The 17,812-nt window shown below is 41.0% G+C and overlaps 1 protein-coding gene across 1 annotated transcript in view; it reads left to right on the top strand.

Moving 5' to 3' along the window:
* The window catches only part of LOC115073295 (adenomatous polyposis coli protein-like), a 459,579-nt gene that overhangs the window by 355,014 nt on the left and 86,753 nt on the right, over positions 1-17,812 (top strand). The window contains 1 exon segment of the mRNA XM_029571606.1: positions 16,835-16,939. Within this exon segment, the coding sequence (XP_029427466.1) occupies positions 16,835-16,939 (105 nt within the window).

Below are 17,812 nucleotides of genomic sequence, written 5' to 3'. Positions count from 1 at the left end.
CTGAATTAGAAATTTTATAGGGCATTACAGCTTTGAAAACAGATAAATCACCTTGATTGGATGGTTTTACTACCAGGTTTTATAAGCAGTTTAGTAAAAAAATTAGCAAAGTCTTTTTGTGTGTTATATAATGCCATACTGGTAGGAGTCCTTCCTCCCGCTGTGAAATTGGCAGATGTAACTGTCTTGCTTAAAGCTGGAAAGGATACTTTACTTTGCAGGTCATAGCCTTATATGGCTTCTTAATATAGATGTTAAAGTTTGGGCACAAATATTGGCTAATAGAATATACATTTTAAAAAAAAAACAGCATTTCAACAGGCACACAATCCCTTTATTTTGGAGTTTCTGTTCCATCAAAGCTATTATATAGAACTGAGGGAGCTGCCAGGCCATGCCAGTTTTATCTCAGCACATCAATCAGTTTGTTTAAAACATGCCTTTTCTAAGAAAGGTACAACTGTTATAAAATTACATTAAAAAAAACAATATAATGTATAAAAAAAAAATCTGAAAATGCACATCAATAAAATATAAAAACAAAAATATCAAAACAAAATAAATTCAATAGAGAATAAAAGCAGTAAAACCAAAAACATAAATTAACTAGATACTGCAAAATTGAATATAAAGATATTTGCTGCTCCACTGTTATTGCTGCAGGACTTTTTGAAAACAGGTATCTGGCACAATAATTGCAGTACAAAGAACCCACAGTGAGTTCCTCATTTCCTTGAGGCTGTGTACTAAACTGTAGAATGCTCTAGAAATCAGCTGCTGTGCAAATGTAAAACACGTCTCCAAAAGACTGAAAATCAAATGTTTCAAAGGTCACTCAGGCTCCATTCCATCAGTTTACAATCCCAAGAAAGGTTGCCCTGCTGAGGCCTGCCATTGCACACCTTTTCAATAATGGTGTGATTTTAACAATGTTCAAGCTGCAGATGTAGAGTACATTAACAGAACAGTTCATGAAATCAATGTAACATCCAGAATACAAATGGCAGTGCTCCACTGCTACCTCTGCAGGTCTGCTTAAAATCCAAAATCCACCCATATGAAAGCCATCATTTTTTTGTCTCTGGGTTAGTCCCATACCAATATACTACTGTTAATTTTATTTAAGAAAGCTTGGGCTTCAGCAGCAAGTTCATCATTGTGGCCTCTCCTGCATAAAAACCTGAGTTTTGCTAAGTACTGCAGAATAAATCTGATCTTTTACTCAAAGAATTCTCTGCATACTAGTGCTGGTTTAGCTGACTAATCTTGAAAGAGTAGCATTTTATCTTCGATGGTAGGTTGAATTCCCTTGTTAAATGCCTTCAAGATAACTTCCTTGTGAATAAAATTCAAACACTTTGTGATCATAACTTTAGGCCTCCCCACCTTGCCCCTTCTCTGCCCCATTCTATGAGCCCGTTCAATTTTTAGAAGGCCAAGACTTTCTTCCATCCTCATCTGTTTAAGTATCCAAGACTCAAGGAAACCTCACAGTTCGTTTTCCAGAATATTTTCAGGGAGACCCACAAGTCTCATTTTATTTCAGTGTGATCTGTTTTGAAGGTCTTTCTGTTTCTCTTCCCAGCATTCTAGCCTCATCTGCCATTGCCATTTGGACATCATCTTGTAACCCTAAAACACGCTGTTCCATCCGAGTAACTCTTTTTGCAAAGTTTATCTTTGTAGTAGTCGCTTCCTTTAACTTGTTATACACTTTATCAAATTTAATCTCCAGTGCTTTAACCACTGCAGCTGTTATCTCTTCTACCAGTGTTTTGTTAATCACCCATTTTCTATGGAAGGACAAATACCAATTCATTTTATTCCCCCTGCCATGCAAAATCATAGGAGCTAGGCTGTGCCACCTTCGTTTATTTATTTTATTTATTTATTTTGAACGTTTATATACCGACATTCATGTGGAAATTACATATCATATCGGTTTACAATGAAACGGATATTGCATAAAGCATTACATGAAACAGGGGTTTCATTTTACTTTTACTGGTTTACACTCCAGGGGAACGAAATATGAATGCCTCGATTTCGTAAGCTTTTCTCTTAGAGAGACCAGACTGTGATTGCCATGGCACATCGTGGAACTTATGTTTTGAAAAGCAGCTATGACTTTCCCTTCTATTGCCACTAGTATTCCAATACACTAACCACACAATGTTCCTCCCACACTCAGTTATCCTCACATTCACTCACATACCTACCCTTTACATGTGCACTCCCATCTCATTTCTCAGACCTATTATGCATAATCACATTTCACTAGGTTTGCCAACTTTCAATTCTCAAATTTCTGAACACTTGGAGAATTCTGTCTTATAATTTTGCTGATGGGGTTTTCGTACCTATGACTTTTATTACCACCCTTCACCATTAGAAAAATACAGAATATAATAGATAAGCACCCATCTAGTCTGCCCATATCATGACCCCTTTGTTCTAGAACAGAAATTGGCAAGTCTGTGGCATTCAAGGAATGGGTCTAGATTTCAGGGTATCCACAATGAATATGCATGAGATATATTTGTATGCACTGCCTCAGTTGTATGCATATTCATTGTGGATAGCCAGAAAACCAGGCCTGTTTGTGGTATTCCAGGACTAGAGTTGCCTACCAAATTCTAGAACATTTTTAGTTCAAACAGGCTTGGTTTTAACATTCCAGGTGGCAAACTGCTGTTTTGTAAAATGTTTTGTAAAGTTTTTTTTAGGACTGATTAAATTGTAGACTGAAGCCTATACAAGTGATGCATAATATAGGTATCCAACACATATTAGGGCTGATACAATACAGTGCGCTCAGCTGAGCGTACTGTTTAACCTGTGGTTGGATGTGGGTTTTGGACACGCGTCCATAACCCTTTATTCTATAAGGGGATTAGCACATCCAAACCCCCCCCTCCCCCGCGAAACTAATAGCGCTCATCACATGCAAATGTATGTTGATGAGGCTATTAGTTATTCTCAGATCGAAAAGAAAAAAGTGCGCCCGACCCGCACATTTTTACACTAGAAATTAATGCCTGCTCTGGGCAGGCGTTAATTTCTGATCAGCCCAAAAAAGTGTACAGAAAAGCAGAAAATATTGCTTTTCTGTACTTCCTCCGACTTAACATCGTGGCGATATTAAATCAGGAAGGACCAAAAGATTTAAATAAATAAATAATTCTTCCAAACATGGCTTGCGTTTTTCTGCCCATTGTGCCTATCAATCAAACATGGGGCACACTTCTGCAGATGCATTCTGTCCTTCAAATGCCAGTGGAATGCAGTTTTTCTGGGGAGCTCTCGGGCCCCAATTCAGTTCAGTTTCAGTTGTCTTGTAACAGCAAAGGAAACTATGTGGTCTTCGTTCAAGAGTCCTACTCTTGCTTACATCTCTAGACTTTTTTCTGTATCCAGGAGGTTCTAGACCTACTGTTGGGTAAGAGTTTACTGACCTGAAACCCTGCTTGTAATGTTTTTTGTGATGCGGAGTATATTTCTTTCTGGCACTCGCATCATTCCCCTGCCTTAGGTGCCTCTGCTATGCATCAGGGTTTTGTTTCTCAGTCTGTTTATGGTTTTCTTTTTGTAGAACCCAACTCTTTTCCCGCCTAGACCCCTTTGTGGGTCGGCTGCTTCACAGGCTAAAGGGGGGAGAGGTGGTGCTTTCAGTACTGTGCAGTTTCCCGCTTTGTTCTGCTTGGACAGCCTGTAGCTTAGGAATCACCCATGTGTGAGGACTACCAATCTCGTTTGTCCTCAGAAAAAGGATGTTAGTCCTCTTGAAATCCACCCGCCTCCACTGGGAGTTGGTTTCTCCTTGTATGAGTTACATCATGGACTGAGGAGCTCTGCCTAGGGGGGGCAGCGTAATAACTACAGCTGCACATGCTCAGTAGGGCATGTTTGAAAGTTCTGGAATCTTTGACTTCAAAGTTCCGGACAGGGACGCCGTCCAATGATGTCACCCATGTATGAGGACTAATACTCTGCTATCCTTGGAAAACACCTCTGTTTTCTGCTGTCTCATTGGGAGTTGCACATTCATTTTATAATTGGCCTAGATTAAGGTAAACGAGGAAAAAAAAGGACAGACATTTAGATGAAACAGTAGATGATTGGTTTGAAACACAGGTGTAAATTCTAGTCTCTTCAATTTTTGGAAACTACCTGTGGCAGTAGGTGACAGGTCACATGGCCTCATTGGCATGAATCCCAGTACATGTTGCCTTCAGAGAAAAGTAAGTGGTAATCGCTCATTGCCCAGGCCGGATTTACAATTTAGACACCCATAGGTCCTTGGGAGGGGGAGGTTCCCCAAAAATCATTAAAGGATGCGGGAGTGGGTGTTTAGACACCCCCAAAAAATCATGGAGGGTATGGGGAGGGGAGAGCTCCTCCCCCTCTAGAAATTCCCGTGGAGAAACCCTTCTTCCCCTCCAAGAAATCAGAGGGGGTAGGGCCTTTGCCTAGATCTTCCCCTCTTTCCTTCATATCCTGCGGCGCATTTCACTTTGCCTCTGGGCCTGCCAACCTATCTTCTAAGTTCAGTCTGTACTGCACCAAGAACTTAAACTGAATGCAGGCCTTTGTGCCAGTGCTCGGCGGTGCTTCACCCTCCGCTATAACACATGGCTTCCTGTTACTAGGGAAATTTGTACTAGGCGTGGAGCATCTTGGGCCTGATGTGCAGAGATGAACTGAGATATATTGGCGCTGAGAGCAGGTTATTAATTTGGCGTGCACACACACCCTCTAGTAATTTGGCAGTTCCCTCAAAAAAAAAAAAAAAAAAAAAAAAGGTTATCTATTGGTTGGCACCTTGGACGATTGCCTTGTTAGCCCGCACCTTATTCCTGCCCTGCTGCTAAGACTGTGAACGTACCGGTACAAAGGCCCCACTTTCAATTTAGGGGAAGCTCATGCTACAGTGCAGACTTTACCTGGAAGATAAAGAAAGGGGGTTGGCGGGCCTGGATGGCAGCAGTATCTGCAATGCTCCAGCAGCTATCAAAATTTGATGCTGGAGGCTATGAGCAGGCCTAAATCCAGGCCTGCTCATAGCCTCCTTATCTCTCAAACGACCCTCCTGTACAGCCCATACAAGTGTTTTCCCTTACATTCGTTCTGCACGCTTTCACAGAGTCTGCTATGTTACTTTTGTCTTACAGGTTCGCAGTATAATAACTGCACAGTAGCCAAACTTTAAAGAATTTTATTTTTTTCCAAATTGGTGCTCCAAATTATAGCAATAATGTTAAACCATCCTTATTTTGAACAAGGTTTTATGTTGGCACATAGAACCCTGCACACAGTGTTATTTTTTTCCTATGAGCTCTCATTGTTTTTTGTTTTGCTTTATTAAATATTGCCTCAGAAATGTATTGATTGTAAACATTCCATGACATAATGAACAAAGTCATCAATATGCCTAGAAATTTGATGCAGACATACAGCTCCCAAAATGCAACACTCCAAGGTCACAAATTTGCAGATACTTATTTGTTCTCATATAATCCATATTCAGTCAAAAACCGGGCTTTTACAAACTGAATTAGCTTATCCAGTTGTCTGATTCAGACTTCCACTGGATATAGAACTGTACAGTAATCTAAATTAAGTTTGAATTAGGATCAAAGTGATTTGCATAACTCATCTCTGACATTAGGAAACCACCATTTAGCATATGGTGTAGTACTTGGCAGATAAGTGAGGAAAGAAAATTGTGGGGGAGAGATCTGTACTCCCACAACTTTTCACTGTGACAGATGAATGTAACCATGGAGATGGTATGTTTCTTAATCTTGAAAATATGCTTAAGGTTGCCCGAGCTGTATAGACGAAAGCGAGTGCTACCTAGTATTTGTTTTATTTTAACATAGTCCCCATCATGTTACAGTTAAAAAAAAAGAAATGTATGATACTTCCTCTCTTTTTGTTAAATGAATGATAATATAAAGGATGCTTCTGTAGATGATCCTGTAAAAATTAAATCTGTGGCAAATTCTGTTTCAATTTTTTTGAAAATCTTTTCACATTTTTGTTATTGGTATACAAATGAGTTATTTTTATGATCATCATTTATGATCAAAACTCTATCTGGAAGGAATAAATAAAATAAAGATTGAAGGCTGGTGAATGCATGGAATGCCCTCCCAGAAGAGATTTTAAGACAAGAATGGTAAATGAATTCAAAAGGGCATGGGATAACACAGAGGATCCCTAATGGCTAGAGGACAGAAATGAAGAAAAGGAGTAACCTATTGCTAACAATGGGGCCGATGCAGTAAATCTGTGCGGAAATCGGGCGCTCAGTGTTGAGCGCCCGCTTTCCTAACGCCACCAGCCACCTCTCCTGGACCTGCGATTGAATATTTAAATGAGGGGTCACGCTGCCAAGGAGGTCCTAGCAACAAATATGCGTCCCTAGCGCCTCCTTGGTAGCAGGTGCCCATTAGAGGTGGCTGCCAGCAGGTTAGGAAAACACACTCTCAATTTTACGAGCATCCGTTTTCCTAAACTGTGCACAGCCATGGGTTAGGAAAATGGATGATCGTTAACTGCAGGTTGGGCGTACGTTTTTTTTTTTCTATCTGGGGAGAATAGCTAATAGCCTCATCAACATGCATTTGCATATGATGAGCACCATTAGTTTCGCGGGGGGGGGGGGGGGGGTTGGACACGTGTTTTAGATGCTCTAATCCCCTTATAGAATAAGGGTTGTGAACGCGCGTCCAACCACGGATTAAATAGTATGCTTGGCTGAGCACACTGTACTGCATCGGCCCCTTTAGATGTAATATTTCTGAATGGGAGTAAACTGCTCAGAGCAACAGTTACTACCCATAATAGAAGGCTCAGGGTGTTGGAGGGGGGAGGGTGATGGTAAACCTCACGGAGCAGCATTTGCCATTCAAGCTACTTGCTGGGCAGACCAAATGGATCTTTTGGATCCTTATCTGCCATTACTATATAAAACTTAAATGTCTGATGTAGTTGCAGTACTGCCATAGAAAAGCACTTACAAAAGATTCAGTACAAATTACTATTAGGATATATGCCACATCTGGTCTCTGGATATAGACTCCACAAAACTGCATTAAAATTTATTTTTGAGACTATCAGATTAATAGACTGTCTTACATACAGTTTTATGCTGCAGTTTAACAGGATGGCTCCTAATTTTCTGCGATTGTGAAGCCTTGGTAAATGTCACAGAATCACTTTCATTATGGAATTGTAGGAAATGACCTTACCCCCTATCCATTGTCACGCTATTCTCCTCTTCTGTTGCCACTCCCTGCCAATTTAGTCTTTCTGCCTCACCACATTCCTGTCTACCATTTCCTCATTTTTCTGCTACCTCCTGCCTGACTGCACTGCTGAGAAAAATGGTGTTAAGCTGCTCAATCCCAATTGTGTTTACTGTTTTCACAGTAAACTGTGAGATCAGGAAATGCCACCAGCACGACATGATTAGGGGTGTTAAAGCATCACAGCACTCACAAAATAAGTAGGAATGGCCAGTGGAGAGAAACATACCATGGATGGACATAAAAGAAAGAGAAAAGCAGATCTATGGATAGAGGGAACAGGAAGAGATGTGTAGAGAAGGAGGAAATGAGGAGGGGAGACTGAAGGAAAGAAGATGCAAAGAATAAACTAGGGGAGAGGGAAAGGAGAGTGTATGTCACAGATCTGGCAGGCTGGAGTCAGGGTGCACCCCCAGAGAAGTAGTAAAGGACTGCAGGGCAGGACTGGAGATGGTCTTCTGCCTAACCAGCCCCCCTCCCCTGCAAGTCGAGCCCTTGTGTTCTGGGGGCCAGTAGGGCTTGTCTCCTGCAAAACATTTTGGCTAGGAGCTGGATATAGGTACTGGCTGGGCACGAACCAAGGGCAAGGCCTAAGAAATAGAACAGGAATTGAACTGGACTGACAGGACAAGGACAGGAAACAAGAAAGCCCAATAGGGCACAAGACTGAGCAAGGTAAACCTAGTTGACCCAGAGGTTGCAAAACAGGATAGTTAGGCCCAGAAAGCTACTGAACAAGGCAGGAGAGCTTAGAAGGCTGTAGAACAAGGCAAGAAAGCCTGGAAGGCTGTAGAGCAAGTCAGGGAGTCAAGGTAGGCCTCAGCGACAGCAGGACAAGATTAGGCCATAGAGCAAGACAAGTCAAAATAGGCTATAGAGCAAGGCAGGAGGCCCAGATAAGCCACAAGGCAAAAGAGGAGGCTTGGTTAGGCCACTAGGCAAGGCAGAAGGCCTGGGTAGGCCACAGTGCATACAGGAGGTTTGGGTAGGCCATAAGGCAAGATATAGCAAGACAAAGCTGGCCAGGTCAAAGAGCCAAGGTGACTCCATGAAGAGGCACTGAGGGACTGGAGAGACTTGGTTAAGTGGGATTGGGGCATCAGGTGATCAGAAAGGAGGTAACTTGCACAGTTCTCGCTGAGAACCTCTGGTGGAGGGGAGGCTGCACAGCAGGCAGAACTGTAACCGTATGAGGGAGAAGAAAATGGGGAAATGGGGCAAAGGGAGTTGGAGGAGAATAGATAGGAAATGTGGAGAGATTGATGTCAGAGGACAAAAAACAGGAAGAGGCAGAATGCATAAGGAGCAAACCTTTTTACAGTGGAAAGGAAATTCTACAACAAGAGGTCATGATAGGCTTCAAGGAGTAGATTCAGGAGAGACATCAAAATATATTTCTTCATGGAAAGAGAGAAGGGTTCATGGAATAGCCTTCAGAGAAAGCAGTGGAAGCAAAAACACTAGTGAATTCACAAAATCATAGGATAAGCACAGAGGATCCCTAGTCACAAAGAAGTGAAGGAAAGTATAGAGATCAAATGAGTCAATGGTATTCCATTAAGAATGAATAGACTAGATGAGCTTTCTTTTCCTTACCTACCATCATATTCTGTGTTGAAAGACTAAAAAGAAAATAGAAAGAAACGGGAGGTGAAGGGGCGAAAAAAGAAGAAATTAATGCATACTTACTACAAAGGTTAGACAAAATTTTTGGTTTTAAAGATGAACTTTAAAAGAAAAATGGCAATTTTTCCCTGAGGAGAAACAGGATGACTGTCCTTGCATGTATGTGAGTGACATCAGATGGAGCTCAGCATGGAAATTCTGGAAGCTTTAAATATGTCCACATCACTGCATGCCACTTGGAATCCCTTCATTCTCAAGTTTTATACAGAGTCGCAGACTTTCTCTCTCTCTCCTGCTTGCCGGGGATTTTTTCCTTCCCAGATAAATACTGTCTTCTCTGAGGACAGGGGAGGTCTAGGTCCAGGCCCCCAACATACCAGACTCTGAATGCTTTTAGGGGTATGGTTATGGATCCGATGACTTCTCTAATCAGGAGAGGTAAACCGGTTTCCCCTTGGACTCCTTTCCTCCAAGGGAAGGGAGAAGATCTCCAGAGGACCTCTCCTTCACAAATTTTATGAAGAGAATGACTGAGGCCATTCCTCCTCTTGCAATGTAAACTGAAGAGTCCAGGGCCAAGATACTTGACATCCTCTAGCTTGTGGAACTCCCAAAGGATATCATAGTTTTGCCTGTCCATGAGATCCTTTGGGAAGCACAGATGAGAATGTGGGAGAGACCCTCTCCATGACTCTGGTTAATAAGAAGGTGGGCACAATATATTGTTTCCTGAATGCTCCTGGATTTGAGAGGCAGCAGCTGTCTCACCAATTGGTGATGGTTGAATCTGATCTCAAGAAGACCAAGTGGTCTAGAACCCATTCCTGGTGCCCCTGGTGAGGGATTCTTTATAGCCTAGACTTGCTTGGCAGAAATGTTTTTCAGGAGACTATGCTCAGTGCCCATATAGTATCCTGCAATGTCTTCATAGGCCAGTATATGTGAGACTTACTGAACAGTGTGAAGGAACATAAGAACATAAGACTTGCCATACTGAGTCAGACCAAGGGTCCAAAAAGCCCAGTAACTTGTTTCCAACAGTGGCCAAGCGAGGTCACAAGTAGATGGAAAATAAATCTTCCTCAGAAGTAGCATGATGCATTTGGAGACTCTGGACAGAATGTGGAGTGTGGAAAACGAATGATCCAGTCGACCTTTGATGTTTTTGAGAGAGCATTGAGAGTCTCTGCAGTGATATCAGTGCCCATGGACCTCAAACCTATGACAGAATGTCTAGGAAAGGCTCACCATGTCTTGAATGAGAGAATCCCTGCTGCAATTAAGGTCAAGGAAGCTGAGGCTCAGATTAAGGACCACTGTGCGATGCTTTCAAGTCTCTCCACTGCCACTCCAGATCATCCTCCTTAACCAGGAGGTTTCTGAACAGGGCACCAAGAAAGCATTTCTATCAACATGGACTTTGCTTTCATCAGAGACAACAGAAGACCCAAAAGTCAAAGCTAGCACCCCAGCCAAAACCTGGGGTGGTGTTTTGACTGGTTCGGGGAGAGCAGTATCTCACTATCCATGCCAGAGGACTTCCTGTTAGAGGGAGGCTGAAACCGTTGGCTGTACGTTACCTTAGACACTTGGGTCCTCAGTATAATCAGAAAAGGATACAGCTTATACCTATTGGCTGCTGCTCCAAATTGCCCTTTGAAGAGTGCTTGGTCACTTCTTCAGCATCAGGAGCTGTTGCTAAAGGAGCTCGCCTTCCTCTTAGAGGCCAGTGCAGTTGAACCGATCCCATCAGGGGAAAGAGGGTGGAGATTTTACTCCAAGTATTTCCTGATCCTAAAACAAACAAGGGGACATGTCCCATTTTAGATCTCAAGTACCTGGTATGGGAAAAGTTCAAGATGGTTTCTCTGGGCACCCTGATTCCCCTTCTAGAAAAAGGGGGACTTGGTATGCTCTTTAGATCTAATGTATGCTTATAACCACACAAAGATCTTTCCATCCCCTGAAAATCTTGTAGCCTATAAAAATCAATTAGCGCCATATCGAGCTGCAGTAAACAGAACAAAAAAATCATACATTTACAACCGGATGTCTGCAACCATGAACAATCCCAGGGAGCTATTTCACACAATACATCAACTTATTGAATTCCCAAAGTCATCTCATGCTTCTCTGTCTGTGAGATATGGTACCACCTCGTGCAAGATGTTTTCTTCTTATTTTGCTGATAAGACTGCCGCTTTTTAAGGTAGCTTCTTTTTTTTTTTGTTTGTTTTAAAGAATGTCACTGTGCCTATCGACATTGTCTGGTTGGGTGGGACTAGATGGGACCATTTTAGTTTTCTTGCTCAGTCTGAAATTCTCCAGATTATTACAAATATGAGTTTCTCAACTTGCCCCTGAACCCTTGTTCTATTGCATTCTTTAAATTGATACTCAGAACATATAGGTGCCTATGTAACTAGCATTGTAAATTTATCATTTTCCTCAGAATTACTAATCTCGTTGATGAAATCATTCATTAGACCCATTTTGAAAAAATATTCAGCGGACCCGACAATACTTTCAAATTACCATCCCATTTCATCCGTTGCCAAAGTAATTGAAGCTCTTTTATGTAAATTGTCAGAATTTTTGCATAAACATTCTATAGTGGACCAGTAGCAATTTGGCTTTCGGAAATACGATAACATAATCTCTTCTCCTTTCTAGTTTAAATACATTTTGGTGAGTCTTTGATTCAGGGAAGAAATACAAACTCATGTTAGATATATCTTTGGCCTTTGACACCATAAATCACGACGTTTTACATTGCCTTCTTTCTGCTTGGGAATATCTGGAACTGTCTTGGCCTGGTTTAGATCTTACGTCTCACAGCATACTCAACAGATCAGAATAAATTCAGAAACTTCATCTTGGTTTCCCATCCAGATAGGTGTGCCCCAAAGTTCAGCCCTATCAGCTGTTTTATTTAACATTTATCTGACACCGCTCTACCACCTCTTGGCCAGTCTTGACATTCCATTTTTCTTCCCATTAAAGTCCTCCTGATCATTAACTACTCAATTTGCATCACTCTGTCTTTCAACAATATGCTGCTGGCTATGTCACAACAAACTATCACTTAATATTGATAAAACTAAAGAAGTCATTCTTTCCAGTTTTATCCTCTGATAACATTTCCTCTGTGCTTACATTTGATGGCCACTATATCCATATCTAAAATAGTCCATAACCTAGGAGTAATTATTGATCCCACCCTCTCAATGCTATCTCATATTAAATCAGGAGTTCGAACCTCATTTTCCAAACTGTTTGCTACGTAATGTAAAACCACTTCTCAACTCTAAAGATTTCTGTACTGTTCTTCAATCATTAATCTTAGGTCTAGATTACTATAACTCCCTATACATTGTTATTCCAACTAACTACCTATGATCCATACAAATCATCCAAAACTCAGCTGTATGAATACTCACAGGTGCCAAAATATGAGACTATATTTCCCTTATTCTCCAGTCATTATACTGGCTCCCCATTTATTGGTGTATCCAATACAAACTAGCAGTTGTGATTCATAACCTATTAAATAATGTAACCTCCCCTTGGATGGCTGCTACCCTTAAAATCTACACTCTAATATGCACACTCCAGTCATCCAGCCAGAGATTTCTTGATATTCCATCTCACAAGGCTCTGTATCTAGCCGAGACACAAGAGAGGGCTTTATCTACAGCAGACCCCTTTCTATGGAACTCCTTACCTACAGCCAATATATGCAGCATGAAGGAGCCCAAAGCTTTTAAGAAAGCACTTAAGACCTTCCTGTTCAAGAAAGCTTTTGATCCCCTGGCTTAGAGCCCATTATACTATATGTCGATTCTATTACTACTCTGCATTGTGTTATAGAGCCCTCAGCACTTCTTAGCAATTGTCTTTACCAGCTTATTGTCTTTTGACATGTCACTATATTACATATTCCTATAGTGTTTTATTTTTGTACATGTAATATTGTACCCCCTCCCTGAACTTCTTGGAGGGCACAATAAATAAATCCATCCCAGATTCATAGTAGGGAACCACCACCTCCAATATCATATGTTGCCTTTCGGAATAGCATCAGCTCCATGAATGTTTACCAAATGCCTTGCGGTGGTGGCTGTACATTAAAGTAAATTGGAGGCGCATATGTTTCCTTACTTAGATGATTGGTTGGTCAAGAACAATTCACAAGGTGAGGAAAATATTCTGGCAAACTGACTGATTCAAGTCTTGGAACCCCCACAAATGGTCCCTGAATAGCAGGGTAGCAATCCAGATATTCCGCAAGTGGGGCATATCTGTGGTGAATCTGTTTGCATCCCCTCTAAAGAGAAAGGTCCCAAACTTCTTTTCCAGAAGAGGAACAGAAGGCAAGCTAGCCTCGTTTGCCTTCTTCCTAAAAAGGGGACAAGGTCTTCTGTATGTGTATCCACCAATTACATTAATGACAGAGAACTTGCTGATACTAAGAAGGGACTGGGGAACTATGATCTTCATAGCTCCCTACTGATTGGGAAAAATTTAAGTTCCACTCATATGGGGAGATGTCCACCAGGAATCTAGTCAGGTTGGGCAATTCAACTCTCATCACTCTAGATTGGGAGCTGTTGACTCAACTTAACGTCTGATCCCTGGCCATCACAGCTTGGATGTTAAGAAGGTAGCTCTTCAACCCCTAAATCTATCAGAGGATCTTTCTCATATTTTTTGGCTTCCAGGAAGGATTCCACCAAAATCTCCTATAATTTGAAAAGGATTAGGTTTGTCTTTTGGTATGAGGGAAAGGCCCTAGATCCTTTATCCTGCTCTACCCATATACTGCTTGATTGCCTTCTGCATCTTTCTGAGTCAGGTCTGCCGACCAATTAGGAGTTCACCTCAGTGCAAATGGTGTTTATTGCCATGTAGAAGGTATACCTGACTTACAAGGTCATATTTTTAATGGTGGTCATTTGGTGTGTTGAGTCAGTGAGCTTCAGGCCTAGTGACTTATCCATCTTACAGGTTTTTCAATAATAGCTTGTCTCTTCCATTCCCTTTTCTTCCCTCTTGCCCCCTCCTCTCCTCCTATCTTTCACACACACCCTCCCTGCATTCTTTTCACTCATAACACCTCTCACCCCTCCGTCACCCTCCCACTCACCCCCCCTCACTTTCCTCTCTCCTGTCTTTCTTAATCTTCCTCTCTTTCACACACTCCCATCTCCCCTCTCTTCATTCTCACTTGTTCCCTTCCTTCCATTTAATCCTCCCTTTCTTCTCACTCTCACTCTCCCGTGCCACCTCAGTACCTTGCTCCTGGAACTTTGATTGGAGGGGCCTGGCCTCCCTGCCAGCAGCTTTCAAAGGTCATGGTCTAGCAACTTTTCTACCACTGGTGGCGCCTGGCCTTCTCGCTAGCTGCTCTTTCCAAGCCTGCGCTCTGGTGGCTTTTCCTACCACTGGCAGAATTTGGGAAACCCCACCAGCCTTTCCTCTGTTGCTGCTCCCATGCCTGAAGGTGGGAGTAGAATAAAAAAGCACAAGAGGCCGGAAAACAGAGTTCCATGGATCAGTTCAAGGCCATAGTTTGGGGACCCCTATGCTACACAATTTGGATTGCAAAAGAGCCTTGGCCATCTATATGGAGTGGCCTGAAGCCCTTACAATGTCCATCCAGCTTTTTGTTTCCTTTGACCCCCAATAAACATGGAGGTACCAATTCCAAGTACACTCTGTCTAATTGACTAGCAGATTGCATCTCCTCCTGTTATATCTAGGTGGGCCTAAATCTGGTGGGGTATGTCAAGGTTCATGGTGTTAGAGCCATAGTGGTGTCACTAGCCCACATAAGATCAGCCCCCCATAGAGGAGATCTGCAAGGCTACAACTTGGATTCCTTGCAACACATTCGTATCGCATTATTGACTGGACGGGGACTCACAATGCGACAATAGGCCAGTCTGTCCTGCGGAGTGTCTTGAGGTGTAGAACCCAACTCCATCTCCTACAGGGCCTACTGTTTTCATTGCAGGTTGCCCTTATGTTTAAAAAAAAACAGACTTCAGAATGGGCTGTTGCCACCAAAAACAGTTTTTGCCTGTTGGCACCGTTCTTTGGTTATTTTTCTCTTTTTTTAGTTCAGGGCAGTCTATAGAGATTCCATAGCTGTGAGGACTCCCATCCTGCTTGTCACTGGAGAAAGAAGAGTTGCTTATCTGTAACAGAGGTTCTCGGAGGACAGCAGGATATCCGACCTCACAAAAAAACACACACCTCCCTTTGGAAGTTGGTTTCTCTAAATTCTCAGATATAGTAATAGACTGAAGAGGCCCCCACTTAACTTATGGTGACTTGGGGCAGGCTGCGCATAGCTAGTGGGCATGTCCATGTGTGAGGTCTGATATCCTGCTGTCCTCAGAGAGAGAACACCTGTTACAAGTAAATAACTCTGCTTAATACAATTTTTGTGCATATTAAGCAATATAAAATTGCGAAAACTTGCCACAGTGTCAAAAACCTTGTCACATAATCTATTTATTTATTTATTTATTTGCTTTTATATGCCGACATTCATTGGATTACATCACATCTGTTCACATTACAACAACTGGAACAGTATGACAAGGGTCATACTATTTTACATTTTAACATTAACTGAGATTGAGAAACATAAACAAAGGTCATTTAAGAAAATTGTTTAACAATAACTGTGACTGGTACTAATACATATTAAGTAACATAAGTTTAGATAGCGAGTTTTAAAAAGGGTGGTATAGGCGTTGTGGGGAGTACATGTGGGGCGAGAAGCATTTGAAAGGGATATTGGATCTACCCATGAACAGCTGCAGAAAGCCAGTGGCTTTGACTATACCACTACCCAAAGAATAAATACTTTTTTGACTATTAATAAGATGATGTACTGCACCACTTCAAAGTTATGGCAATGCTTTTGGAGCCTTTGGAAATGAAAGTAACTGGATTCAGTTTATAGTAGGTGGCTGTTTCTGGACTACTTAGAATAAAGTATAAAAGAATGAAGGTTTATGAACTTATTTGTGGTCTAATTTTAAGGCTCCTTTTTACAATTGATGTCTAAATATATTCTCAAGAATAAGTCAGGTGCTTTTCAACTCTCTCCCTTTCTGATTTTAAAGACTGGTCTTTTTTGATTCTAAATAATTTGATTACTTCTGTTTAACCAGTGATAAATTACGGGTATTTGGCTTGTGGTTACAACACTTAAATAGTTGTATTTGTAACTTTAATTGTAAATAATATTTGTACAGTCAGTTACCTTATGTCAAAAACAATTGTCATTCACTAGAATAGATTTTGCTTCTGCAGAAGAGTGCTTCTCTTTCTTGGATTGGTGCAGATTGGCATGCTGTTTTTCAACAGATGCTTCTGTGCTGCAGTGCTTATTATTGGAAAATAAGGTCTTGCAAGCATTTGGGTATTAGTGTAAAATTAAATTATATACTTTAGTCTGGTCACTCACAAGCCATGTGTCTTTCATCTGATTGTGAAGCTAAAGTAATAATTTCTGTTATAGCTTTGGTTTCAAATAAGTGCAGGATCATGTGACATTGCAGGGATGACAGTTGTTTGCTGCTGTTCTGTTAAATTTCAGATGGTGATGTGAGCACAGCTGGTGGAGGATGGTGTTCCTGTCTCTTACAGCAAATCCTTTGTCTTGCAGAGCTATAATCCTCAGCGGACATGCTATACTTTCATCTTCCAATTTTGCTAAAGCAGTCTGTCTCAGATGCTAATTATTGAGGCTAGAGGTTAGAAACAAAGCAATGTAAAGACAAAACTACGGTGCTAATGAATGTAAAGCTCAGAAAGCCCACTACCGCTAAAGCATATGCTCCACCAAAAATATAATTCAATAACTCTTTCTTTAACAGAGAGCACCTCAAAGCAAGCATGATGCAGGCTCCCGTGATGCAGAGAGGCAGAATGAAAGTCAAGGAGCAGCAGAAATCAGCACGGGTACTACTGGAAATAGCCAGGTAAGAACAGGATTATATTGAGATATATAAATGTATGCAAAAAATGTCTGGCCCTTTTTAAGCTGGATCTTGAAGGTGCTGCCTTGGATTTTTCATAAAGCTTGAATGGGTTTCTTCGGCTGCATTAGTTCTAGATGTTGTCTTTGTTTCAAATGGTGAAGGAATAAAAAAAAAAAAAAAAAAGACTACAAGCTGCTGCGTAGAATATGTCCATTTGTTATGGCTGAATGAATAGCTTTTTAGTTTTAGTCCTCTAGCCAACATGTAGTGTAGTGTACAGAAATTCAGAATACTGATACTATAATTATAATGAATGACAAGATGGTAGAATGTACACAAATGTTTACCATAATGAACAGTAGTAGTTAAGAATGGATTTAAATCTTCAGTATAAATGTATGATTGGATAAGGCTGAAAGGTTTTCATATTCACAATACTGAACTGATGATTTTTTTCTAATGTAAATTTGTCCAGATTCATAGCCACCAATACAAATTTTCTAAAAGGATTTGCTTCGGTAATGTCCACTGAAATGTTTTATGTAAAAATGACTGGAGTTAGGACTGTAAATAATCTCCTTCTTAGTAAACTCTTGTATTACTTAAATCTTTGCTTTACACATTAAAAAACTACAATCACTGCACAGCGTTTTATCTGTTAAGTGTTTGTTATCAAATTGTTCGGTATGTTGCAGGAATATAAGTATCGAAGTCATAATTTCAGGGTTGTACAAAGGAGCATTCATTTTTTTATCTGACAACTGTTCTCTTTCTGGAAGTGATCATGATATTTCACAGTCTTTAATATAAATTGAGTAGGATTATTATACTTTGGTACTATTTGAATACTATTTCAATAGATTTAAGGTTAAG

The sequence above is a fragment of the Rhinatrema bivittatum genome, chromosome 1, assembly GCF_901001135.1.
Source record: "Rhinatrema bivittatum chromosome 1, aRhiBiv1.1, whole genome shotgun sequence".
Lineage (NCBI taxonomy): Eukaryota > Metazoa > Chordata > Amphibia > Gymnophiona > Rhinatrematidae > Rhinatrema > Rhinatrema bivittatum.
Note: the sequence above shows the minus strand (reverse complement) of the source record. Positions and strands in the feature narration are given on the sequence as shown.